General features: G+C 50.8%; 2 protein-coding genes across 14 annotated transcripts in view; one reads left to right on the top strand and one right to left on the bottom strand.

The window, feature by feature from the left end:
* The window catches only part of Sytl3 (synaptotagmin like 3), a 60,254-nt gene extending 43,230 nt beyond the window's left edge, over positions 1–17,024 (top strand). For 12 of the 13 annotated variants that reach the window (XM_070010419.1, XM_070010420.1, XM_070010416.1 and 9 more), the window contains 7 exons: positions 4,676–4,854; positions 8,264–8,366; positions 11,906–12,076; positions 13,456–13,561; positions 14,551–14,653; positions 15,692–15,897; positions 16,711–17,024. In XM_070010419.1, coding sequence (XP_069866520.1) covers positions 4,676–4,854; positions 8,264–8,366; positions 11,906–12,076; positions 13,456–13,561; positions 14,551–14,653; positions 15,692–15,897; positions 16,711–16,820 — 978 coding nt within the window. In that variant the 3' untranslated portion in view covers positions 16,821–17,024. The remainder of the gene's footprint in view (positions 1–4,675; positions 4,855–8,263; positions 8,367–11,905; positions 12,077–13,455; positions 13,562–14,550; positions 14,654–15,691; positions 15,898–16,710) is intronic. The other variant, XM_070010421.1, reaches the window with a different exon arrangement.
* A 799-nt stretch (positions 17,025–17,823) lies between these two features.
* The window catches only part of Ezr (ezrin), a 45,360-nt gene continuing 36,854 nt past the window's right edge, over positions 17,824–26,329 (bottom strand). The window contains exons 8-13 of the mRNA XM_070010428.1: positions 22,130–22,293; positions 21,702–21,832; positions 20,546–20,706; positions 20,088–20,180; positions 18,409–18,672; positions 17,824–18,329 (exon numbers count right to left, since the gene is read on the bottom strand). Of these exons, the coding sequence (XP_069866529.1) occupies positions 18,165–18,329; positions 18,409–18,672; positions 20,088–20,180; positions 20,546–20,706; positions 21,702–21,832; positions 22,130–22,293 (978 nt within the window). The 3' untranslated portion in view covers positions 17,824–18,164. The remainder of the gene's footprint in view (positions 18,330–18,408; positions 18,673–20,087; positions 20,181–20,545; positions 20,707–21,701; positions 21,833–22,129; positions 22,294–26,329) is intronic.

The following is a 26,329-nucleotide window of genomic DNA, read 5'->3' as shown; positions in this document are numbered from 1 at the left end:
TTACTTATAAGTTAATAGGGTAAATCTGGCTCCCACACATAAGAACTCAACACACTTACTTATAAGTTGACAGGGTAAATCCAGCTTCCACACAAGGGAGAACACATATTCTTTATCTCTCTGGGCCTACTTCACCTAACATAACTTTTCCAGGTCTTTCCATTTCTTTACAAATGGTACAATATCATTTCTAATGGATGAATAAAAATTCCATTGTGTATACATACCACATTTTCTAGATCCATTTATCCACAGAGGGGCATCGAGGCTGATCCCATAGCCTGACTGTGATGAATAGTACTGCAATGAACATGGTTGTACTGGTGGCTTTATTGTATCCTGATTTCTAATATTTTGGATAACTGTCCAGGAGTGGAATTGCTGGGTCATAGGGTAGTTCCATGTTTATAACAACCTCACTCAATACCCATTCTTCCCCAGCTACCTTTTTTCCCCTTCCTTCCTTGGCCAAACTTTCCAGAGTCCTTTGTCACTTGTCATACCTTTGTTTTTTCTTCCATTCATATATCAGCCCACCCTGCTGATGGGGTCTCACCCCTTCACCCTCCACCAGCGACCTTCTCATCACAGAGTCCAGTCATGACTTTTGACCTCCTTTCACCTGACCTTTTCCCAGCATCCAACACTGCTGACCTCTCCTCCCTTCAGAATCTACTCTTTTTCTTCCTACTTTCAAGGTTGCCTTTGTTTTTGTCCCTACTTCTCTAGCTGGATCTTTGTCTAGCAAGATCCATCTTGCCCATTACACTGAACTCCAGGAGATTAGGGACTGGGAGTTTCTGCTTTCCATGTTTCCTCCAACACCTTGCTCAGTGTCTGGTTCCTAGGAAGTCTTCTAGAAATGTTTATGGAGTTAATAAATGAGCACTTAAAGTATCTTGATTTAAAATTATGTAGAGATGATGGCATGAAGGATTGAGCTTCCTTGTACCTAGAGGGTCAATGTTATTAAGTCACAAGTCTTGGATGGTAACTTCAGCCAAGTGACTTAACCCACTGAGTTCTAGTTTCCTTATCTGTCAGTGGGGGTAGTAACAAAGTTAGCCTCTCATTTTCACAGTTTGTGGAACTCAAGTACCATCATGTACATACATGCTATCATCAATACGAATACTATTAATAATGATAATAGTGGCCAGGAGCTGGTGGCTAACACCTATAAATCTTCTCTACTCAGCAGGCTGAGCTCTGAGGATTGTGGTTCGAAGTCAGCTCAGGCAGGAAAGTCCATGAAACTCTTATCTCCCATTAACTACTCAGAAAAAGCCGAAAATGGTGTTGTGACTCAAAGTGGTAGAGCGCTAGCCTTGAGTGAAAGAAGCTCAGGGACAGGGCTGAGGCCCTGGGGTCAAGCCCAGGACTGGCGAAATGAACAAACAAACAAGAAAAACAAACAAACCGATAGTAGTTACCTCCTTAAAATGCTTCTGGGTCAGGTAGGCAATGTGTTCAGAATTTCATCTACATTATTGTTTAAATCCATGTAACAACCCTATGAGGCTTGTTTTATGTCCTTGTGGCAATTTTTTTTTTTTGTTAGAGAACCTATAAGTCTTCATTTGCTGTGAGGAATATTTTATAATGAGCATGAAGTCAGGTGTGTTGTATTATTTAAAGTCAATTATACCTTTACTAACAAATTTATCTGTTTTACTTATAAGAATAGTATATAAAAATGACTATTTCCCCTTTGTCAGTTTTTCCTATATTTATGCTTTGTTCATGCTTTCAAGTGGGTTGACTCCTTTATCATTATGAAATACTTGTATTTTTAAAGTAATTACTGATATATTTTGGGTTAGATCTGTCTTACCTACTTGCTTTCTGCTTTTCGTGTTACCTATTTTTTTTCCTGATCTGTGGTCAGCCTCCATTCCCTCTTCCAGTGATTGCTTTGGGATTTGTCAGATCTTTCTGGTTTTTGCTTCTCTTGAGCAGTAGGTAGTATGTCTTCTTCTGTCAAAGGTAATGTATCTTCCCCCCACTCTGCCATTAATATTTCTCTGCCTTTGATATATTTTTGGGGGGGGTTCCGGTCGTGGGGCCTGAACTCTGGGCCTGGGCGCTGTCCCTCAGCTCTTCAGCTCAAAGCTAGCGCTCTATCACTTGAGCTACACTTCCAGCTTTTGAACCACTTCCGGCTTTTTTTCTTTTTGCTTACATGGTGCTGAGGAATTGAACCCAGGGCCTCATGCAAGGCAAGCACTCTACCACTGAGCCACCTTCCCAGCCCCTGCCTTTGATTTTCTATAATTTTACTCTGATGGCCTATGTGTCATTCCATGTTATAAAAACATTTTTCACTCTTCAACCTGTGGTTTATTGTCATTGTTAGTTTTTGCAAAATTCTTAGCTCTGATCTCTTTAAATACATTACTGCCCCATTTTTATTCTTTATGATTTTTCAAATGTATGTTATACTTTTTCTTTATGTACAGTATATTTTTTACACTTTTCTATTCACCTTGTTTTCTCACTTAGATATTTTCTGTATATTTTCTTTTCACTCTACGGTTTTTTGGGGGGGGAGGGTGTCAGTCGTGGGGCTTGAACTCTGGGCCTGGACATTGTCCCTTAGCTCTTTAGCTCTTCAGCTCGAGAAGAATGCTCTACCACTTCAGCCACAGTGTCACTTCTGGTTGTCTGGTGGTTTATTGAAGGTAAGAATCTCACGGACTTTCCTGCCCAGGCTGGCTTTGAACCCTGATCCTCAGATCTCAGCTTCCTTAGTACCTAGGATTATAGGTGTGAGCCACCAGTGCCCAGCTTCACTCTAGGTATTTTCTATTGACTTATCTTCCAGTGTTCAAATCAGCTGTGTATGATCCTAAATTAATTTGTAGAGTTCTTCATTTCAGCAACTTCAATATTTATTTATTTATTTGTGGTGGTCCTGAAGCTTGAACTCAGCATTGAGGTACTGTTCCTAGTTCTCTACCAGTTCTGGTGTGTGAGTGTGTGTGTGTATGTGTGCACGCGCGTGCACACGCGTGTACCTGTGCATGCGTGCGTGCGTGCGTGCGTGAGTGTGCACTTAATTGGAATGAAAAGTCTTGTGGACTTGCCTGCTGGCTCCTTGCACAAATGCCTGTGGGAGAAGGTGCTCAGAGCACCAGAAGGACCTCGATGGCTTTTCTTCTCGTTAGCATCTTGGACCCTTGCATTCTGGTTGTCTTGGTAGCTCCACAATGTCTTGGAACACTTTGGCTGTTTAATTCAACTTTCAACTTATTCTTGGCAGAGAAGTTGGTAGTATACAGTTCAATGTGAAGTCCCACGATGAGTGCTTTGTGTTGTTTTGCTCTGCTTTTTTGGTCAACCTCTTGAATCATACCTCCACTTCCTGCTTTTTACAATTTAATTGGAGATAAAATGTCTCATGGATTTGTCTGTCAGGTCAGAGTTTCTCAGATCTCCTGAGTAGTTGTGCCTGGCTGAGTGCTGTTTTAATGATGGGAATTCTTCGGATCTCCATTCATCCCCCTCATTATCCTCCCCTCCCCGCCCCCACAGCTTACTTCTGCCAATCACGTGCCTACCTTCCTCATTCATGCTGTCTCAGCATCCTGTGTGGTTTTCACTGTGTACACATGTTTAAAGCAGTCATATGTCATTGGCAGATGACAATTTTCAGAACCAGCAGTTAACTGGGTGTGGGGTGGCTGGCTGCATTCAGGTTCTAGAATTTCTGAGGAGTTGTTGGTCTGGTTTTGCCTCTCTCTCTGCCTCTCTCTTTCTCTACCTCTTCTCTCTCTCTCCCTCCCCCCCTCTCTTTCTCTCGCTCATTCTCTCTGCCTCTCTCTCTCTCTCTGCCTCTCTCTCTCTTTCTCTCTTTAGCAGTTCTGAAACTTGGCCAGAGACTTTCTCAGTTTCTTCCCTTGGTGTTTTGTAGTGTGGCAGATCTAGTTAGGAATTTGAAACCAATTAGGCTTCTCTGTTCTGTAAAATCAGCACTGAGATTGATCTCATGCAAATGGTATCAGTTGTGAGAGCAAATTTAATAGTGATAAGGTGGTTTATTTTATCCTTCAGGCACAGACATCTGGTATTACTCATCTCCACCCATCCTCGAAGCTCGAAGGGCCTCAGTTTATGATGGCAGTTTCATTGTTTTATTTTTAGGTACCCATAAAAATTGAAACACCATTTAGTGTGACCTCTGCACACATCACAAGCCTCACGCTGTCCTTGTCACCACCCTGAGGGACAAGGATTACTTTTCCCAGTAAGACTTTGACACAGCTAATGAGCTGGCATGGGAATTGAGGTCTGTGTGATTTCCAGTGTCGGCCAGTGGCTCCACACCTGGTGCGGGCCTCGTGTCCTGACAGGGATGCAGTCTGGTCCTGACGCAGGTTTTGTAGAACTGCACAGGATAGTTTGACCCATCGCCAGTGATTCGTGTGAACAAGTGGGCTTGGACAGCCTTTGTTGCTAGGCCATGACCCTCACGTGGCAAGGCAGGTCTTCTCAGGAGACCTCATCTCTTTAAGTTAGAACAGGTGGCCCCTTACTTTGGCAAAGCACAAGCTGGTGCGTTACGGGGAGGACACATGCTCTGTGTGAACTATGATATATTTGATACCTTGAAATCAGAACTGCCAAAAAATGTACTGTGAAGTAATAATTATTATATCTGTCATTTTGGTTCTAGGGAAGCTTAATTAGCATCAACAGCACTTGCACGGAGATGGGTAATTTTGACAATGTTAATGTCACTGGAGAAATAGAATTTGCCGTGCGTTATTGCTTTAAAACCCATTCTTTAGAAATATGCATCAGGACCTGCAAGAATCTTGCGTATGGGGAGGAAAAGAAGAGAAAATGCAATCCGTAAGTTTTGTCTCTTTTCAAAAAGTTTTAGTACAAGATGATCTATGTACAGATTTCTCAAGTTTTATATGGAAAAGGGAAAGTCCAAGAATATCTAAGATGATCATAAAAGAATAAAAATGGAAAAGACTTGCTTTAAGGAAGTATCAGTAAAGCAGTGGTCATTCACACACTGTGCTCTCCACACACTGGGAGACAGAACGGAATCAGCAGCCCAGCTAGAGCTTAGTATTTATGGGAGCTGATTGGTCAAGGGTTATCTTAGACCATTTGGTCACTGTAATGTAAGTCTGTGGGTTTAAATTACAGAGATTTATTTCTCGCAGTTGTGGGTGCTGGCATATGGGAGGTGCTGGCAGGTTTGGTGTTTGTTGAGGGCTAGCTCCTGGTTTCCGGATGCCCATTGGTTTCTGTCATCACATGGAAGAAAGTGCGGGGCTGCTTTCCAATGACTCATCCCATTCCTGAAGGCTGAACTCAGGCCGAATCACCCCCAGAGCTCCCGCCAAAGACCCTCACACTGGGGCTTTAGTTTCAACTTGTGAATTTTAGTGGAACATAAACATTTAATCTATCAAGGGGCTATTACTAGCCAGTACTCGGGGGTGGGGTAGGGGTGCCGGTGGGAAAGGTAGGCTTCAATAAATGGTGTTGGAAAGTTGAAAGACTTCCATACAGGATAAACAACATTAGGGCTGGGAAGGTGGCTCAGTGGTAGAGTGCTTGCCTCCCAAGCTTGAAGCCCTGGGTTCAATTCCTCAGCACCACATAAACAGAAAAAGCTGGAAGTGGTGCCGTGGCTCAAGTGGTAGAGTGCTCGCCTTGAGCTGAAGAGCTGACCCAGGCCCAGAGTTCAAGCCCTATGACCAACAAAATAAAATTAAAAAAATAAAGGAATAATAACATTAAAATCTTGCCTCATATATAATTCATAGACTAAATAGTTCCCCAACTGATATGAAATATCATCACTATTTAAATAGTATTTAAATATCCATTTCCCTGATCACTAACAGAGATGTGCACCGTGTGTGTGTGTGTGTGTGTGTGTGTGTGTGTGTGTGTGTGTGTGTGTGTGTGTGTGTGTGTGTGTGTGTGTGTGTGTATGTGTGTGTGCTTGCTCTGAGGCTTGAACTCAGAGTCTGGACACTGTCCCTGAACTTCTTTTGTTTAATACTAGCACTCTACTATTGAGCCACAGTGCCACTTCCAGCTTTTTCTGAGTAGTTTATTGGAGATAAGAATGTCGTAGACTTTCCTTCTCAGGCTGGCTTTGAACTGTGGTCCTCTGATCATAGCCTCCCGAGTAACTAGGATTACAAGCATGAACCATGAATACCCAACCACACATTTTATATTTATATTCCCCTTTTTGGGGGGGGTCCAGTCATGGGGCCTGAACTCTGGGCCTGGGTGCTGTCCCTCAGCTCTTCAGCTCAAGGCTAGTGCTCTACCACTTGAGCCACAGCACCACTTCTGGCTTTTTTCTTTTTGCTTATGTGTTGCTGAGGAATCGAACCCAGGGCCTCAGGCATGCAAAGCAATCGCTCTACCACTGAGCCACCTTCCCAGCCCCAAAGCACTTATTTTAAATAGATTTGAAAAAGTTCTTCATTGGCTATCCATCCCAGCTATTCCTTAGTTTTAATCATTTATGATGACTTTTCTTATAGAGAATTTGACAGTAGCATATTTGTGAACATTCTTCTTTCCCCCCAGAGTTAGACTATGTGCTGAGCACTGCAAGGCTCCGCCGTTAAAGCTTGCATTTCAAAACAGGGAAAATAAACTAACACGACAGCCTCTTTTGTGTGTCTATGGAACTCCAGTGCCATCAGAAGGTGGCGAATACATTCTCTAGTTTCTCCTAAGAGAGTTCCCCCCTTTCCCCCTTCCCCCTTCCCTCCCCCACTCTCGACTGGGAGAATGGCTAAAGTTATGGAATATCTGCCTGTTAAGGGGAGGCCATGAGTTCAAAGCCCCAGTGCCACAAGTAAGCAAACAAACAATTAGCTCCTTTCAAATCAGAACTGGCATTGAATATTCTGCATATAGCTTTAAGGCAAGGACCTCATCATTACCTTTCTTTTTTCATTGCCAAGCTAAAGAGCAATGGTGGTTGTTGCTCGAATCAGCTTTCTTTGCTCCTAGACCCTTTTTCACTCATAGCTGACATTCTGCCACAACTCCAGTTCTATGTGGATACTTTTTTAAAAAAGCATAAATTAACTGAGCTGATATGAGATGAAATAGAAAACTTGAGTAGTCTCATACTATATTAGTCACTTAGCATGATCTAGCAGAGTTGAAAGGGCATGTACTGCTTGGGGGTGTAGCTTAGTGGTCACATACTTACATAGTATGTGCAAGGTCCTGAGTTCAGGTTCTCTGGCTCTGTACATTACATAACAAGCACATACCCTCTCATTCTTGGTTTTATGCCTGGAGAAACTCTTGCTCAGCTACAACTAGAATGTAGGATAGTCATCATAAACAGAGTTGCTTGTAATTGCAAAAACTTAACACCTAAAAGGCAAAAAGCAAAAAAAAAAAGGCAAAAAGGGAAGATAATAAATTGTGATACTCATGTAGTAGAATAATATACAGGATTATAAATCAATGAAGCTACCCACAGCATTGTGAATGACTTTCAGTATTATATTTAGGAAAAAAAGCAAGTAATAGAAGAATACATATGAATGATTTTATTTACATGAAAGTTCAAAACTAAGAGGCTGTCAGATGTGATGGCTGACTCCTGTAATCTCAGCTACTTGGGAGAGGAGCTCAGGGAGGGTCACAGTGTAAGACCAGCCAGGGGAAAAATTTTGGGAGACCTCATCTCAACCAGTATAAGGCTTGGATGTGGTGCATGCCCCACCAGTTATGTGGTAAGCATAGACTGGAGGATCGCGGTCTAGCCTGGCCTAGCCAGAAATGTAAAACTCTATGATAGGGAGAGAGAGAGAAAAAACATAAAGCAAAAAAAAAAGACTTGAGGCTAAAGTGAAAGTCCTGAAACAAAACAGAACAGCAGCAAAACTCAGGACCCTCCGAAGTCAGGAGGGGTCGATTCTGAGGCTCCCTGAGCTTTCCATGTCCTCGTTATTTTGGGGTGCTGAGGGCAGTGATCAGTGGAGGAGGGAGAAGGGAGCTGGGTCCTTGGCCCCGCCATTCCGGCAGACAGGACTCTGTTCCCTCGTTTTCATCAAAGGGCAGGAGAGGCAGAAATATTCTGGAAGGTCACATAGCCAGCCTCTGGCAGAGCTGTGTGAAGCAGAAGCCGCCCACCAGCACAAGCGTTGCTGGGCCCAGCGGGAAGCAGAGTGCAGAAAACGCTGATGCGTGCATTTTGCCCCCTCAACCCCATGCTGAGCTCTGAGTTTGTCCTCCTGCATCTGCCCCCTAGGTATGTGAAAACCTATCTACTGCCTGACAGATCTTCCCGGGGGAAACGCAAGACTGGAGTCCAAAAGAATACCACAGACCCAACCTTTGAGGAGACCTTGAAGGTACTTGCTGGGCACCTATTCCTGAGCTGAGTCCTTCCAACCCAGCTGGGCACAGGGTCCGGGTTCAACAAGGCTCTTCCACATCCTGTAAGTGCAGACGCCTGTATGCTTCTCCACGGCTCTGCCTAGCAGCGGCTGGTGCCAGCCAGCAAATAGGCCTCTGTACAGGGACAGCGCAGGCTCCACTGGAGGAGAATGGCTTTTGAGAAATGGTTTCTGAGCAAATGGAAATGACAGAAATGAGCCTGGGCTGCCTCTGAGTCTCAGCCTAACACCGGAAACAGCATGGCTCAAGAGTTGGCTTGGCTTGTTGCAAGCAAGGGTCAAATGACTAAGTATCTGAATCATGTCAGGTGGGAATCCCCAAAGATGAAACCACTGACTTTCGGTCTCAGTACAAGGGCTTATGGTTGCAGCACTGGAAAAACTCTAGTAATTTTTTTTTTACATGTGTGCACGTGCGTGTGTGTGTGTGTGTGTGTGTGTGTGTGTGTGTGTGTGTGTGTGTGTGCCAGCCCTGGGGCTTGAACTCAAGGCCCTTACATTCTCGTTTGGGTTTTTTGTTCAAGGCCAGTGCTCTACTACTTGAGCCACAACTCCTCTTCCTGATATTGTTTTGGTTAATTATAGATAAGAGTCTTTAGGACTTTCCTGACTGGAATGGCTTTGAACCGTGATCCTCAGACCTCAGCCTCCTGAGTAGCTAGGATTATAGGTGTGAGCCATTGGTAACTGGCTTAAAATTTTAAAAAATTACCTTTAGTTGTACAAAGTGGCGTCAGTTTGTGAGTACAACACATCTTGATCAGGGTCAGCGCTTTTGTCTTTTTCCCCATCTCTCCCAACTCTAGCCATCCCCTCGATTTACCTGGCTTCATTTTCACCTATGTACATGGAGCATTGCCTACCCTTTGTCTCTCCATTCCTGTGCCCCGCTCCTCTTGACCTTTTCTCCCAACACCACGTGATCCTTCTTGGTTTTTATGTTGTTAATTATGATTCTGCATATATTTTCATATGTTTATCATGTAGATCTAACTTCCACATATGAAGGAAAACTTTTTTTGTTTTGTTTTGTTTTTTTATGAAGGACTTTTTCCCCCTGGTGTTCTTTGATGCTAAGAAATCTGACTAGGTTTAGGACAGAGCCCAGGCCTTCTGCTCTGATTTGGGGTGGGGAGACTGGGCCTGGGCACAGAGCTGGCTGTGGGAGCCCCAGCCAGACGTGAAGCCCAGCCCTGGGGGCCTCAGCCAGAACTGGGTATCCCACAAGCTCTGCTGTCTGCTGCTGGCAAGAAGAGAGGGCTTTGTTTGTCTTCCTTGGCAAGTAGGGGTGTCTGTGAACTGGCAGCCAGGGGCCATCTGGGCAGCTGGCACAGAGCCCAAGTTCATTAAATAATAATAGCCATTGTTTGTTTCCTGGGTCCCTGCTGTTGCCAAGGGCTGTCTGTATACTGAGGCAGGCATTGGAATCCTCGCTTACCGACCAGAGCTGGGACTGCAGCGGCCTCACGGGAAGCCGGGCCCACGGGCGGCCCCCCGGGAAGCCTCTGGGATTGTTTCTTTAAGTTATGAGCTCTGACTCAGCAGGTGTGGCTGCGGCCTGAGAGGCTCTGTTGCCTCTTTTGCACACGTCCGTCCGTCCATGCTGCTGGCTGCAGCCGGCCACACACAGGCAAGCCATCCTAGGCCAGTCACGTGGCTATTTGCCAAGCCACGTGCCCACTAGGAGAAAATTTAAAGTGATGTCACCTCACACATTTTAAGTTGCTACCTAAAATTACTCATCATACTTTTTTTGGGCTGGGGCTCAGCCAGCATTTTCATTCACGGCTGGTGCTCTGCTAGATGAGCCATACCTCCAGTTCCATCATTAAACGTTTAATGAGGTATTTTTATGCTAGACAGAGGTTTCTAAAGGCTATTTTAGACAAACTTAAGTATATAAATTTCTTTTTTGGTCAATCGTGAGGCTTGAACTCTGGGCCTGGGCGCTGTCCCTCAGCTCTTCAGCTCAAGGCGAGTGCTCTACCACTTGAGCCACAGCAGCACTTTAGGCTTTTTCTGCCTATGTGGTGCTAAGGAATCCAACCCAGGGACTCTTGCATGCAAGGCAAGCACCCTACCACTGAGCCACCTTCCCAGCCCTAATTATATAATTTTAAAAGTGTGTTTTTTAACCATATGCACATATTTCTGAGGAATTTTTCCTTTGGTTTCTGTGGTTTGAAACCAGGGCTTTGCATTGGGAGGCCGATGCTCTAGCACTTGAACCACACCCCCAGCTATCTAATTCAGTTGCACACAGAAGCTCAAGGAAATCACAATTAATTTTTGTATTGTTATAAAGCTGGTGGACAGAGGGGCTACAGGTCCATAGATCAGGTGATGAGTACGTTTCTTTTTGGACAGTGACACCCTTCCCTTGTTCTCTCGCAGTTTTTCCCCTCCTATTCTCACCTATAAGTTGGAAGTTCACTTTCAATGTAGTGTTTAGTGAGGACTACGGCTGCATTTGTTCACCCACAATTGTTTTTGCCCGTGGGTTTTCTTCAGCCTGTTGTGAGTAGTTTGTAGTCCTGGAAAACTCTTGCAAGGAAGTTTGAAAGAATCGTCGTGGCTCTAGTCCAAATTCAGAGCATCCCCACACAGGCCAGACTTGAACTGGATGGAAAAGATGGGGGTGAGGGAGCCAGTCGGTCATTTGAAAGCCTTGCACAAACCAGCCGTTCACATTTCCCCAGGCTTTGCCACCTCGGGCATCAGGGAAGACTGGGAAATGATGAGCTATGACAGCAGTCTCCAGTCAGTTTTGAGAAAAGTGCACAAGAAAGTTGAAGGTCACAAAATCGATCATCAAAAGTTTTCTGAGTGGGGCACTGTGGCTCATGCCTGTAATCCTGGCTACTGTGGAAGCTGGTGTGGGAGGATTGAGGTTGCAGGCAGCCTCAGGCAGAGAGGTCCTCAAGACTCTTACAGAATACCCAGGCTCCAGTGGCTCACGCTTGAAATCCTAGCTACTCAGGAGGCTGAGATCTGAAGATGGAGGTCCAAAACCAGCTTGGGAAGAAAAAGTCTGGGAGGTTTTTGTCTGTAGTTAACCACCAAAAAGCCAGGAGTGAGGGTGTGGCTCAAGTGGTAGAGTGCCAGCCTTGAGCAACAAGCTAAGGGACAGCGCTCAGTCTTTCAGTTCAAGCCCATGTACCAGCAGGACACACGTAGATACAAACGTTATTATGTTTTTTCAACCTAGCTTTTACTACTTTAGGATGGCGCTGGCTGGGGATGGTCTGGGCCAGGTGCAAGTTCAGATCCTAGGGCGTCCATCCTTGTACTGAGAAGTGGGTCCTGGTGAATTTGGGCAGAAGGCAGAGGGCACACCCTTTTCTTCCGCCTTCCCCGACTCCAGTCAGCTTGGCCATACCAGGCCAAGCTGCAGCCAGCTCTGGGGATGGGGTGGGGGTGGGGGGCGCTGCCCGCGTCAGCCCGGGGGGCGGGGCCAGAGCCCTCCACTCAGCACCTCCGCTCTGTTCCCGCAGTATCACATAGACCTTTCCCAGCTGGCCACCCGGAAGCTGCAGGTGTCCGTGTGGCACCTGGGCGCTCTGGCTCGGAGGGCATTCCTTGGCGAAGTGATCGTTCCTCTGGCCACGTGGGACTTTGAGGACAGCGCGACGCGGGCCTTCTGCTGGTATTCCCTCTGGGCCAAGGTGATGTCTGTGAGGCTGGGCGTCCCATCACTGGTTTTTTTTTTTTGGGTCCGGCCGTGGGGCCTGAACTCTGGGCGTGGGCGCTGTCCCTCAGCTCTTCAGCTCAAGGCTAGCGCTCTACTACTTGAGCCACAGTGCCACTTCCGGCTTTTTTTTCTTTTTGCTTATGTGGTGCTGAGGAATCGAACCTAGGGCCTCATGCATGCAAGGCAAGCGCTTTACCACTGAGCCACCTTCCCAGCCCCCCCCCCCCATTGCTGTTGAGACTAGCCTTCCTGAGAAAGTCACTCTCCCACTGCAACACCTCTGTGGGCGGCATCTGGTGTGGGCCTGGGCTTACACAGATCACCAGCAGGCTTGTCCGACTGGGCCTCCTCTAGAAAGCCTCCTAAGGCAAGCAGGCCGGAAGCAGAGTGTGCCAATCTCAACAGCGTCCCTCCCCGGGCCAGCTAAGAAATCAGGGCTCAACACTGAATGCGGTGTGGCTCATAGGCCCTGTACCCCAGGGCTCTGACAGCAGAGGATTGTGGCGCTGGCATCTGATTTCCAGATATGCAGGATGGCAGAGGCTGTATCTCAATGGGCATCTCAGACCAGGCAGAAACGCTTCAGCAACGCTTCAGCGTGGACACAGGCCAGCCTGCGTGGCTCCTGAGGAACCAGGGCCCTTTGTGATCACCAAGAGCTGCTCCTTATACTAGAGCCATAGGCCACTGTGCGTGGATCCTTCTTAGCCTGCTGTGCCCACCCCGGGGTGAAAGATTGGCTGGAATTCAGGGTCATCTTTCCCAGGGCTCTTCTTTACGTGTGGGCAAAATGACTCATGACCAGAGAAGCTGCCTCGGGGTGGGGTGGGGGGGCTCAGCAGGGGGTCAGGACAAGGTGCTGCCAGACACCCACAGCTCAGTGTCCAGTCCTGGGCTGGGGCACAATCTGTGAGCTCTGTAGACTCCAGTGCTCACCGTGAACCTTGGCTCGAGTCCCTAATGACCTGGATGGAATGGCTGAGGTGGCGGGGGGGGGGGGGGGGAGGGTGAAGGTGGGGAAGCCAGATCTTATTTACTGTTTTCAGATCTGTGCACAGCTTTCCTTAGGGCTGGCTTGCTCTCATCGGCCTGCTTCTTGGCCCCTGTCAGCGGTGGCTTGCAGGGGGTGGTGAGCATGGCCGAGATAAGTCCAAGGATGGAGAAGGACCGTGTGTCACACCCATGCCCACCTCACCCCAGGCTCTGCAGGCCCGAGAGCTTTTGCAGGGGTAGTGGGGGGGGGTATATGGACACAGCAGAGGCAACCAGAATAGCAAGGAGGTTCTTGGGTGGCTTGGAGGTAGGGGTGAAGAGGGGCGGGTCCCGCCTCTGAAGTCTGCCTCTTTCCCACAGGGTGAGAAATGCGAAGACAATGTTCCTCAGAATAATGGAGAACTTGCTGTCCGGGCTAAATTGGTCCTTCCTGCGGGGCCTAGAAAGCCCCAAGAGGCTCAGGAAGGTAGGTGACCTCAGGCCGGCTGAGCACTTGTCTGGGTCATGGTTCGGTTCCCAAAGCCTGGCAGGCAGGCAGGCAGGCAGGCATAGACGTGGGCTCAGGATTGTAGGACTTCCTAGCATTTCCTTCCCACCACCTGCAGATCCGGGGTGCCCCAGGAACTCACATGGTGATGGAGAAGCAGCCTGGAAAGGGGGTGGTGTATGTCCCCAAACCACGATGTGAGGGACATGGCAGCCAAGGCCTTCACACCCACTTCACACACTGTAAAGACACTGGCTCCTAGACTCCCCCTGCCTTCCCTCAAGTGGCAGATTGGACAGCCAGAAGGGAAACACCAGTGTGTGTCACATGGGGGGCATTGGCTTTTCAGAAACCACCAGGGCTTCGCAAGCTACTGGATCCCAGGGCTCAGAGGGGACTAGCAGGCCGAGTGAGAAAGGACAGAGCCTCGAGCACGTAGACAGAGGCTTAGCTAATGTGACATGAGCACCGTAGACAGAGGCTTAGCTAATGTGACGCACATGAGCCTGAGGACAGAGAGGGGCGATGGGGAGAGCTCAGGGCTCCGCTGCATTGCTCAGTGACTTGCTACTGGCAAACAGAGGAAATTCTGCTTCTGATCGCACGGGCCACCAGCAGCCAGCACCCGTGGCCATGTCCATCTGTCCTTCTGTGGCAGCAGCCTGAGGTTCTTCGTTTCCAGAACCATTGATTTCAACCAGACTAACGCTTCTACATCTTCCCTCCCTTGTGGGCTCCCAGCCCTCTCTGTAGCTCCTGCCTTCCTAGGGCTTTAGAAACCTCGACCCGGGTATCACGCTGACCACTTAGCAGGCAGTGCATGGGCAGGACCCATGTACCCCTTCCCCTGCTCTTGGGGTGGAGGCCATACCATCATCCGGCAGAATGGCCGGCTTTGAGGAGCTGGTACTGCCCGCTCAAGGTATCAGGAGAAATGCATTTGACGAAAACTCTGTCTTTCCTTCCAGGGACAGATCAGCTGGCCCTTGATGGTCAACTCTGCTTGGTGGTTCTGGGAGCCAAGAATTTACCTGTGCGCTCAGATGGGACCTTAAACTCATTTGTTAAGGGGTAAGTGTTAGTAGAGGTAATACGGTTTACTGATTCTGTACTCCAGTCCCAGAACCTGTAGAAAATACCAGAAAGCACAGGGCATTTAAAATTTCATCTTACTATAGCTCTCCTATGAAAGTCCAGTATCCAAGAATTCATGGGATATAGTCATTACATTTAACCAGAAACTCAGATTGTACCAGTTCTTATTTTATATCAATCAGTTTTGAAATCAAGTATGAAAAAATAGTGGGTTCAAGTCAATATTTCCTCACTTAATTGGATAAACCACTCTGTGATGGCTCCACATTTTTTTTCCGTCTGGTCTTGGGTCTTGAACTTAGTGCCCAGGTGCTATCCCTGACCTTCATTTGCTCTACCACTTTAAGCCACAGCTCCACTTCTGGCTTTTTGGGTAATTTAGTGGAGATAAGAATCTCACCCTTTCCTGTCCAGGTTGGCTTTGATCCTCCCTTCTCAGATCTCAGCCTCCTGTGTAGCTAGCGTTACCGGCGTAAGCCCGCAGCACCTGGCTCCACATTTCATTCTTAGTTACTTACTATAGGTTACGAGTGTGTTGGTTTCTCCGACAGAAAAGCAAGCACCAATAGTTATACTGACGTGCAGACCGCCAGTGGCTGACAGAATGTCGTCATGGCCTACCTCATCCCCACAGAAGCCTGTGTCCTAACCTTGTTGTTTCTGTGTCAGGCCTTGGGAGAGTTGGGCTTTCAGAATGTATTTGCCTCAGGAGAAGGGAACAAAATGAGATCCCAAGTCTATAGAGCCCCGGTCCCCGGGCAGTGCCCACCTCCTGGGTTGTATCACCAGTGGGTGGTAAGGAGAGACTGAGGATGCCAGCAGCCTTCATCGCTGACCTAAATTCAGAGAAATTCTGTGAGGGCCCGAGGCCAGCCCTTGAGCTTTCCAGGCTGGTTTAGAGCGTTCACTTTGAGTCGGACGTGTCCACGCTGGGTCATGCGTCTTACTGCGGAAGGGGCGGGGGGGGGGCTGTTGCTGGACACTGAGCTCAGAGGTTCCTGTGTCCCTCTTCAGCTGCCTCACTCTGCCGGACCAACAGAAACTGCGGCTGAGGTCACCAGTGCTCAAGAAGCAGGCCTGCCCGCAGTGGAAGCACCCCTTTGTGTTCAGTGGCGTCACCCCGGCTCAGCTGAGGCAGTCCAGCTTGGAGCTGACTGTCTGGGACCAGGCCCTGTTTGGGATGAGTGACCGCCTGCTGGGCAGAGCCAGACTGGGCTCAGGTAAGTGCTTGTTGAGTCCCCAGTGCTTATCCAGCAACGGGCCACAGCTTTGCTGTTCATTGCAGTCATGAGAAGAGAGAAAAATCCGTCTACAGTGGCAGTGACTTCATTAGCTTTGAAACTGCCTCAACTGCCCTAAATGGGAATCCCGAGATGCAGGTTTAACTCGGCAACAGAACGGTAATACAGCCAAGTATGTGGGCAATTTAAATCAGATTTACATCTGTTAAAGCAGTGAAAGTTTTAGGCCTTAAAGTGGGCAAGGCACAGAATCTACTTTTGTGGCTGGTGTCAACTATTAAGAGGATTATTTTCTGAAAGGAAAATACCTTACCCCAAACAAAGGACAAATCAGAAAGGGCAGACTATTCAGTGTGGCCCACAGGGGGTCTGCTGGGAGGTGGGGGGGGTTAGCCCTCTGCTTGTGGGGAGACTCTGTGCCCCAGCAGCCAGCGGCTCCCACACTGCCACATCCCCCACACCTGTGCACAGGCCGCCAGCCTCCCACTGAGAATTACTAAACAAGACTGAAGTTTCTAGAAGGAAGCTTGACCAAGCACCACCCCCTCTGCCCCTCGTGACCCCTCTGCCCACAGCCTTGGCCCTGGGCGCCGACTCCTCCCCCCCACCCCGACCTCAGAAATGCCATGTACTTCCTATCAGCGGGGCTGTGGTGGGGTCACTCAGTCATCTGTGGTCAGCTTTATTATACAGTTTCCAGTCAGAAGGAAGACTTTCCTTGGTCCTTGTGTTTAAAAGGGATGGGCTATGTCCTCACCCCATCCCCACGCTTATTTGTCTCTACCATCACAGAGGCAGGTGCAGCTGACGACGCGGGCACGTGTTCTCAGTCAAAGCTCCGGTGGCAGAAAGTGCTTTCCAGCCCCAATTTATGGACAGACATGACCCTCACCCTGCACTGAGGTGAAGCTCCAGGCTGCCGTGCTGGGGTGCGGGCTGGTGGCCCTGAGGGGCCATTGCTGGACAAGACCCCAGGAGCCTAGAATGCAGTCCACACCACGTCTGTATACGCAAGGACCAGAGCGTCACACAGATGAGACTTGGGTGGGTTACAGGGAAATGGTCAGATTTCAATAAATGTTCAGACTTGCGGGCCCTGCAGAGAACCCTCGGTAAGTCCTTGGCACCCCAACCCCACACAAGCAGACACCCTGGGCTGCAGTGCCTAGGAGAGCTTTTATTGCGTACGCCTGCAGGCTGGTGTTAGCCCGCAGACTGGGAAGGCCGCACAGGGTAGCAGGGGGAAGGATCCGGGCTCGGGAGAGCAGCTGTTTGATGGTCTTTCAGGCGTGTGGATGAATGGAAGCAGGTCAAAGTCCCTTCATGGCTGGAGTCGGAATCATCTAGCAACAGCATTTTTCGAACAAGCTTAGGAATTGGACGTGTATGGTTATATGTACAAAGAACAGTAAAAGAAAATTTGTACAGCTGTGATTTCAGCAGGCTGTGGCTTTCTGCTCTTACTCCAGAGCCGGTGCCATGGTCACGTGTTTGTTTTTATTTTTTAATATGTAATTTTTATTCTGTAAAAGGTAACAAAATATACAGAACAAAACTTTCCCTTTTAAAAACTAATGTTACAAACCCTTATATATAAATACTATGTCCTAGAGCTGATCATGAATGAGTTAGGTAGAGAAGCCCAATGATATATTCTATGAAGAAGACTAACATCGCAGTGTATCAAGAGTCCTGTACCGTTCGCTGTGAATGACCACTGCAGACTCGAACTGCTGCAGCAGATGCTGGAAGAAGGGAATCATTGTGTGGAGGAGTGGTATAGGCTCAGATTTCCAAAATAACTTTCTCCCCTCCCCACAGAAACATGCAGATGGACCTTTCCTGGAAAGCAAGAGCACAGGGGCTGGAGCTCGTCTCAGAACCAGAGGCAGTATGGCACAGATGGAAGCCACGACGTGGTTTTCTTTAATGATACAGAAACTTGGGTCACATGGACCAACAGAGGTGACTCAGAATTTTACAGGCAACTTAATTCCATTTGCCCTGCTCCAAGCAGAGAACAGGCAGGGATTCAATAACTCAAAAACAAAAACAAAAAAACCCAACGAAAACAATAAGACAAATCAGGCCTCTTTGGCACTATGATACAAGTGGGGGAAAGCAAGCTGGGGACTTCCTCGGGCTCCTGGCCCTGAGCACTTCCCCTGGAGGGCCCCTGGGACACACGGAGGGGTTTCTAGATTGAATTACGCTAAAGCCTGGGGCCTCGGCTCAGGCCCCGGCCGTTACATGGCCTCGAACTCGTCGATGCGCTGCTTGGTGTTGCCCTGCCGGATCTGCCGCAGGGTCTTGTACTTGTCCCGGCCCTGCCGCATGTTCTCGTTATGGATGAGGTCGTTGTGGGTCCTCTTGTTCTCATCTCTGGCCTGGGACAGCTCGTTGCTCAGGGTCTGTGGGTGGGAAGCAGCCAGGGTCAGGGACGTGGGGGCTGGGGGGGCCGGGGCCGGGGGACCGGGCTGCCTCGCTCACCAGCAGCTGCCGCTGCACGCGCTCGTTCTTTTCGGCCTCGGTGATGCGCTTCTCCTCGTTGCGATCATCGAGGATGCCCTCGCTGGACAGCTCGGCGCTGTAGCCGGTAGACTCGGCGCCCTCCTCCTGCAGGTTCTCCTGCACGTGGTAACTGGCAGGGTAGCTCACCGGCTCGTAGGCCGGGGGCGGCGGCGGTGGCGGCGCGGTCATCACCAGGTGCAGCTCCTCCTTGGTCTTCACCAGGTCGTCCTGGGCTTCTTTGGCCTTTGGGGAGCAAATGACACAACAGGCGAGCTCCTCCCCGCAGCTCTTGCATGGTGGCAGAGGGGTAGACACTTACGAGGTGGGGTCCCCTCGGAGGAGCAAGGGGTTCAGAAGCAACTGGGAGGGAGTCCCACAGGCTGAGCTCCCCCCTCCCGTCCACGGCACATGGCAGACACATGGCAGAGATTGGACATCTCTTCGGGTCGCCTTTCCCCCTTTCATCTGCATAGAATCCTGACATATGCTAATAATGGGAGAGCTGGGTGTTATGGCTGATGTCTGTAATCTCAGCTACTCGGGAGGTGGACATTTGTGCCCTGCCGGGCAAAAAGTTAACAAGACTGGATCTCAACAAAGAAGGTGGGTGTGGCGAGACACCAGGGCGCCCAGCTACATGGGAGGTTATAGGTCGGAGGACTGGGGTCCAAGGCTGGACTGTGGAAAAGCATGAGACCTTATCCATATTATAAAACAAAATAAAAACAGAAGCCCAAAGGGGGTGGGCGTGTGGCCCCACTCGGGCCTGCCTAGCAAGAAAGGAACCCAACCCTCCACTATGAGCACCCGCAGAGGCGCAGGAGCACTGGGTGTGGGCCTCCTCTCTCCTCGAGCGACTGGACTTCAGGCACCTCCTCCTCTGTTGCCGTGAGTCTGTCCTGCAGCGACCCAGGGCACAGGCCCATCCCACCACCCCCACCAGCAGTATGGAGAGCGCTGCGCCTCACCTGCTTATAACAGGTTGGTGAGCTGGAATGGGGCCTGGGAAATGTGGTGGAAGACAGTGAAGGAGCAGCCCCAGGCAGGGACCCCAGAGGTAGAGGTCACAGGCAGTAGGGAGTGTGGGGGAGGGCTTATGGGGTCCATGATGTGACCTGCTGCTTCCCTGCCGTCCTGCGGGGCAGGCAGGACCACAGGCGAGGGAACATCCTGACTACAGCTACAGCTGATCAAATCTGCCTGGGGCCGCACACATGGTCTTTTGTTCACAGGGTGGGCTCACGAGCTGGAGACAGCTCTGTTGTGCAGTAAAGAGACAGGGCTCAGAAGTGCGCCCCTTTCCGCCACACTGTTCAACACCAGGCCCAGCGTGTGGAGTTGTGCAAGGTCCTGTGTAGCAAATTCCAACTGCCAGGTCTTACTTCAGCCACCTCAACCCTGCTATGGGGGCACACAGGAGACTGGATGTAGAACAAGTTTCCAATCCTGGCCCAACGCTCAGGTGGCGGGAAGGAATAAGCAGGTCTTTGTTCGGCTGCTCATCCCACGCAAGAGTACGAGGCTGGGCCTATTCCTCGGCGATTTCTACTGCGCGAGGTCAGCTGGCATCAGGAAAGGCTGTGAAGCCCCCGCCCCGCGCGGAGGGGCAGTCCCAGCGGTGCCCTCGGCCCCGGGGCCTCCGCGAGGCGCACACTCACCCGGTGCTGCCATTCCTCCACCTCGTCCTCCTTGCGCCTCCGCGCCTCCTCCAGGAGCGCGATCTTGGCGGTGTACTCCGCCAGTTCTGCGGCCTGGGAAGAAAAGACAAAGCAAAATGTGTTTTCTAGAACGCTTGAGGCAGTCTATTTGTGAATGAGAATTCTCCAGTGTCTGCCAACGGCCTTCCTGTGGCGAGCTGCAGCCAGCCCCTCCTCCCTCACCGAGGGCCATCGGGTTCCATCCGGGCCGCCCGCGGTCACCGAGGGTTGTTGGACACCTGTGGCCACCTCTGACGGGCTGTGGACGAGGCCCCGGCCCCTTGCCCTGCAGCTGCCGTCACCTGCAGCAGATCCGCTTTCAGGGGCAGAGGAAGCCACGGCAAGGCAGGTGTCGCCTCTTCCATCCCCAGAGTCAGTCTCTCCATAATTCAGCGTCTTGAAACCCAGGCAATCCTCACCAGCTGCTCCTGGCTCTTTATCTGATCCTGCGCCTGTCTCTCCAACTCCTCCTTGGCACGCAGGGCGGCAACTCGGTCGGCCTCCAGCCGCTCCGCATCCTCCTGCGCTCGCTTCCTCTCCTCCTCCAGCTGCAGGGCTCTCTCGATCTGGTCCGAGAGTTCTGTGCAGAAGGGGGGGCCAGAGTGAACGGTTCAAGCCCGGGCCAGGGACTCACAGTCCTGGCTTTCTGTCCCCACCCCAGGGGAGGCAGGAGAACCACAATCACTGGACCATGAGCCTCCCCTCGGGAGTCCTTGTGCTCCCGTGACAACTTCCTCAAGATGGCTAGAAACTGCTCCGTGGAACTGGTCAGACATCCCTTCACCGGCCAGGTCTGACCTTGGCTCCCATATCACCGGGGCACTGCCTAGAACACAGGCCTTGCCAGGCTCTTCCCAGGCTCTAGCAGACAGCAATCTAGCTACAATGAGAGCCCCTCAAGGGCAGGCTGATCACATGACCCGGACTGGCTGGAGGAACAGCCGGGTTGTGGGCAGCTGTAGATGGGCAGTGAGGTCTGGCCAGGGAGTTGAGTCAAGCTGACTCAGCTGCTCCCTGCGGACTGACGACAGGTCGACAACTCCCCCTCGCTAAATCTTAATGTTCTCATTGGGATAATGGTGGTACTTTGGCACTTATTGCAAAAGGTGGGAAAATTACAAATAATCTGCATAGAAGTAAATTAAGGGCAAAATTACTTTGTGTGTGTGCATACTGGGACTTGAACTCAGCTGACCCTTAGCTTTTCTGCCCAAGGCCAGTGTACTACCACTTGAGCCACAGCTCCACTTCCTGCTTTTACTTGGGTTCATTGGAGATTAAGTCTCACAGGCTTTCCTGCTCAGGCTGGCTTTGAACTGAGATCCTCAGATCTCAACCCTCTGAGTGGCTAGGATTCCTGGTGCCAAACTCAAGAATTGTTTTTGAACCCAAATCATTGATCATTTCCTCTTATTGTTTCTCTGTTCTATGCCTCTGTTTTGGGGTGCTGTGTTAAACAGACACATGCACTCTGGAAGGAACACCCTCCCTGGCTGCCGGCCTGCCTGACCTTTGGTGGGACAGAAATGCCAACCCCACAGCAACCCCACGGTGCGGCGACAGTCAGTTCCTGACCTTTCTCAGCTTTCTTGGTCTTCTGCTCGTAGTCCTGCAGCCGCAGCATCAGCTCCTCCTTCTCCCGCAGCATCTGCTCCTTCTCCCTTTCCACAGTTTCTCTCCTCTTCTTCTCCGTTTCCAGCTGTTGCCTGGTACAGAGAGGAGACCGAGGCACAGGGAGGTTAGGCTTGGGCAGGTGCAGAGGGCATTTCCCGTGGGGGCTGCCGGCGTGCCGTGTCTCGGTCATGCGGGGAGCTGAGTGGTGCTCCGGGGTGGCCTCTGCCAGACACGGCCCAGGCTCAGAGCAACACCCTCAGAACACTAATGCCCCGGGTCTGGAGGCCTGGTGAGAGGCCCGTCCGACCGGGAACAGCACAGCTACGTCAGGGCACCTCAGGGCACTGCTGGGCACAGCAGGCCGTGGCACCCCGCACCGGGCCACTCACCGTTCCAGCTGCTTCTGGTGCTTCTCCTCCCGCGCCTGCGCCTTCATCTGCTGCACCTCGATGGTGTCCGGCTTCCGGCGGCGCATGTACAGCTCGTGGTTCCCCATGCACAGCTGCAGGATTCGCTTGTTGATCCTCAGGCGGGGCGCATAGAACACAAAGTCCTGCCAAAGAGAACTCGACGCCTCAGACCCAGCCTCCTTCCCCAGGCTATACATCCCCAGGTTCTACTAGACCTTTCTAAAAGGACACATGGCAGGGGCCAGGGGCGGGAAACACCCCTTCTCGTGAGCTGGAGTGCTGGGGGATGCAGAGGGAGTGTGTCTGGTGTGCAGGGCGCAGGGGCCAGCATGCACATGCCTGCGTGTGGCCTGTGAGTGGCAGGGTGTGCCAGCCTGGCGGGTGGTGTAAGCTCCTTGTGTTACACACACCGAATCACAGACTGGCTCTTCTGAGGAGAGCCCATCAATCCGCCTTGGGAAACCCAGGGCGTGTTTGTCCTCTCCAGCCAGGGTCCCTGCCCTCCACACCCATTCTGGCATGGACTACTTAGCTTCTCCTCCGCTAGAACCTTCCCCTCCTGTATGGCGATGAGCACAGGGCCAGATCACCACCTTGACCCTGAATGCTCCGAATTCCTGAGCCCAGCTCATGTCTTGGCCTTGCAGCACCCAGGTGCTGACCATGTGTGCGTCTGAGCAGACCCTCTCCTACCTGCCAGCACCCTTCTCCTGCGAGTATCCTTGTCCAAGGACTACAGCCCTGCCCTTGCCTGCTCTCCCAGGCCAAGGTGGCTGCTACTGTGAGCACACGTCACTACACCACCGTCTTCTGTTGTCTCGTTCCATGAGAGCAGGTAAAGCTTTACCTTTCTGAGCCCAAACCAACGCCTACTATTTGTGGGTGCTGGGCGGCAGTGATGACTGCTGCTGTGCCCGAGCTCCAGGCTCTGAAGCCTCTCACCCCACGGCCTGGCCTCTGTGTCAGTCACCACACAGCGGTGACAACACCTAGGACCTGAATGGCGGCCGAGACAACAAGGCAGGCTGGCGCACATGCCAAGTGGCCCCTCATGGACCTGATATCAGAAGAGGCTTTCCTCCTGAGAGGCGGAACGCAGTTCTCAGGGACCCTGTGGCCTGCGTTTAGGGCAAGGGTTATAGACCATCGGGCTCCCAGCGCCTCGTCCTTGCCACAGTTCACTTGAGGGACAGAAGGACGACTGGCGTGTGGAAATGCCCCTTATGCATGAGCCTCCTCCTGACCGTGGCGGCGCCCCAGTGTGTGCAGATCCTGACTGTGTGCGCCAGGGAAAGGGGACCGAGCAAAGCCGCAGCCTCCCACCCCACTGCAGTGTCAGTCAGAGGCCTCCAGAGCACAGGCCGCTCAACCAGTCAGGCGACACGCCCCGGGGAGCCTGTGAAGCTCCCCAGTCTTTCATCAGTTCCAGAAGCCCGGGGTGGGAGGCCGAGGCCAAGGCTGGAACCCCTGAACTTCCTGGGTGGGGCTCCCCTCTGGATTCACACACTGGTTATTAAGTCATCAGGTTTCCCAGGGAGGAGTCTGCAGAGCTGGGAGAAAAAGGAATTTTTATTACCCACCTATCTCTTATTACACAAGAGAAAATAAGCTTGTATTACGGCTTCAGAGGCACACGGCCCCATGAGGTTCCACTCTGATGCACAGGGATTTGCAAAGAAATGTTGGGTAGAACAAAAAATCAATCAGAAAGGGCCAAGGGTTGGAAGTGCAGGCCAGCCTGAGCATCTTCTTCCTACCTCTGCCTGGAGACACATCCCTATACACTACGGGAAAGCAGCACAGAGAACTGGGAACGGCTGCTGAGCAGTGGAAGGGGCAGTGGAGACATGGCTTCTGCTGCCTTTGAAAGGGGCCGCTTTCTAACTTCACGTTAAAAATCAAAACTCACGGGCTGGGAAGTTGGCTCAGTGGTAGAGCGCTTGCCTTGCTTGCCTGAGGCCCTGGCTTCGATTCCTCAGCACCACATAAGGAAAAAGAAAGAAAAAGCCGGAAGTGGCACTGTGGTTCAAGTGGTAGAGCGCTAGCCTTGAGCTGAAGAGCTGAGGGACAGCGCCCAGGCCCAGAGTTCAGGCCCCACGACCGGACCCAAAAAAAAAAAAAAAAAAAAAAAACAAAACTCACAAAGAGGCTGGGAGCTGGTGGCTCACGCCTGGAATCGCAGCCACTGAGGAGGCAGAGATCTGACCACGGCAGTCCAAAGCCAGCCTGCTCAGGAGGATCTTTGAGATTCCTATCTCCAATCAGCCAGCACAAAGCCAAAAGTGGAGCTCTGGCTCAAATGGTAGAGTGCTGCTGTTGAGCATAAAAGCTCAGGGACAGTGCTCAGGCCCTGAGTTCAAGCCCCAGGGAAGGCACAAAATGAAAGAAAAAGAAAACGCTTCACAAAAATGTCTTAGTCCAAGTCCCCAAACTATGCAAAGCCACAATATGAAGAGACCGGGCGCAGGCAGCATTTCCACACTGGCGGGCAACCTGTGTCTTAAACACGCAAGGGAAGGTCCAGAGAAAGTAAGCCATGACCCTTACCATCTGATAGAAGTCTTAGCATGACTTCCAGAAGCTCCCCACAGGGCCTGTCTCCACTGTCTAGGCAGGGATCCCCGAGATGAGCCTGGAGAAGGCTGCTCTGAAGGATGTAGCTGGGCGGAAGGCTGGCCAAAACCTTCCAACACTCCACAAGTGATTAAGCGGGCCACTGCTTCAGAATGTTCGGAAGGCCAGGGTGGCTGCCTCAGCCTTCACAGGTCACCCGGGCAGGCTGTGACGGCCGTGGGACTGGAGGTGAACAAACAGCCCCAGCTGGGTACTGGTGGCTTGCGCCTGTAATCCTAGTTACTCAGGAGGCTGAGATCTGAGGATTGTGGTTTAAAGCCAGCCCGGGCTGTGAGAGTCTTTAATAAATCACTAGAAAAATGGAAGTGGTGCTGTGGCTCAAGTGGTAGAGCGCTTGCCTTGAGCTGAAGAGCTGAGGGACAGTGCCCAGGCCCAGAGTTCAAGACCCATGATTGACCAAAAAAAAAAAAAAGGCCCCAAACTGCTGTGTGACTGAAAAGAGAAGCTGGCTTTCAAAGGAGCATCCTGGCTCCACTAGGGCAGATTCTGTGAGTTTTCTGCAGAAGACACCCGGACACCTGTTGCTTTCCACGAGGCTGCACCAGATAAAGTATCTCCCATCCCTCCCTTGCCCCCTCCACCACCAGGTTCTCCTTTTTATCTTTTATATGAAAGTTTAAGCTTGCCAGGAGCTGGTGGCTCACACCTGTAATCCTAGTTATTCAGGAGGCTGAGACTTGAGGATCGTGGTTCAAAACCAGCCTGAGCAGGGAAGTCTCTAAGACTCTTATCTCTTAACTACCAAAATAGAAGCCAGAAGGTGTGGTGGAGGTATGGCCCAAGTGTTAGAGCACCAGCCCAGAGTGAAACAGCTAAGGGACAGCGCCCAGATCTTGAGTTCAAGGTCCAGTACCAGCAGACACGCACGCGCGTGCGCACACACACACACACTCCACACACACACACACACACTCCACACACACACACACACACACACACTCCACACACACACACACACACACTCTCTCTCTCTCTCTCTCTCTCCAGTCCAGAAAGATTTATATTCCCTATCAGCTAAATTTCCAGAAACTAAAGTTAGTAGCATCACACTGGAGAGCACACCCACCTACTTCAGAGTTTGTGCCTTCTAACCATGCCAACCCCGCTGCCCGTGGAACCCGGGCATGCCAGGACCCCCAGCTGGCCGGGCTGCAGCATGTGAACCGTTTCCATGGAGCTGCAGGGTCTGTGCTAAATATGAGGTTAATTTTAAAGAACGGTGCCTCAACACATGGAGCATCGTCTGGAGTTTACGAACAGCAGGACACATTTCAATAAAGAAGAAAACGCTTTCATAAAAGAACAGTAAAAGCAAGACCTGCTGATTTTAAATGATGCCAGGAGGACCCCTCCGTGAGGAGGGGTTCATTAAACAACACTACCATGTGGCATTCCAAGTGGGGCGACCATGCCAAGTGGGGCCCTGTCTCAAGAGGCCTCACCCGCCCAGGTGTGGGCACAGCCCTGTCTGCTTCTCTTAGCCCAAGTAGGGGAGCCAGGAGGCAATGGGACACTATGTCTCCCCAATCTGGAATTCTGGTAACA

This window comes from Dipodomys merriami, unplaced genomic scaffold, assembly GCF_024711535.1.
Source record: "Dipodomys merriami isolate MVZ:Mamm:240054 unplaced genomic scaffold, mDipMer1.0.p SCAF_8, whole genome shotgun sequence".
Lineage (NCBI taxonomy): Eukaryota > Metazoa > Chordata > Mammalia > Rodentia > Heteromyidae > Dipodomys > Dipodomys merriami.
This window is presented reverse-complemented; position numbering and strand designations above follow the sequence as displayed.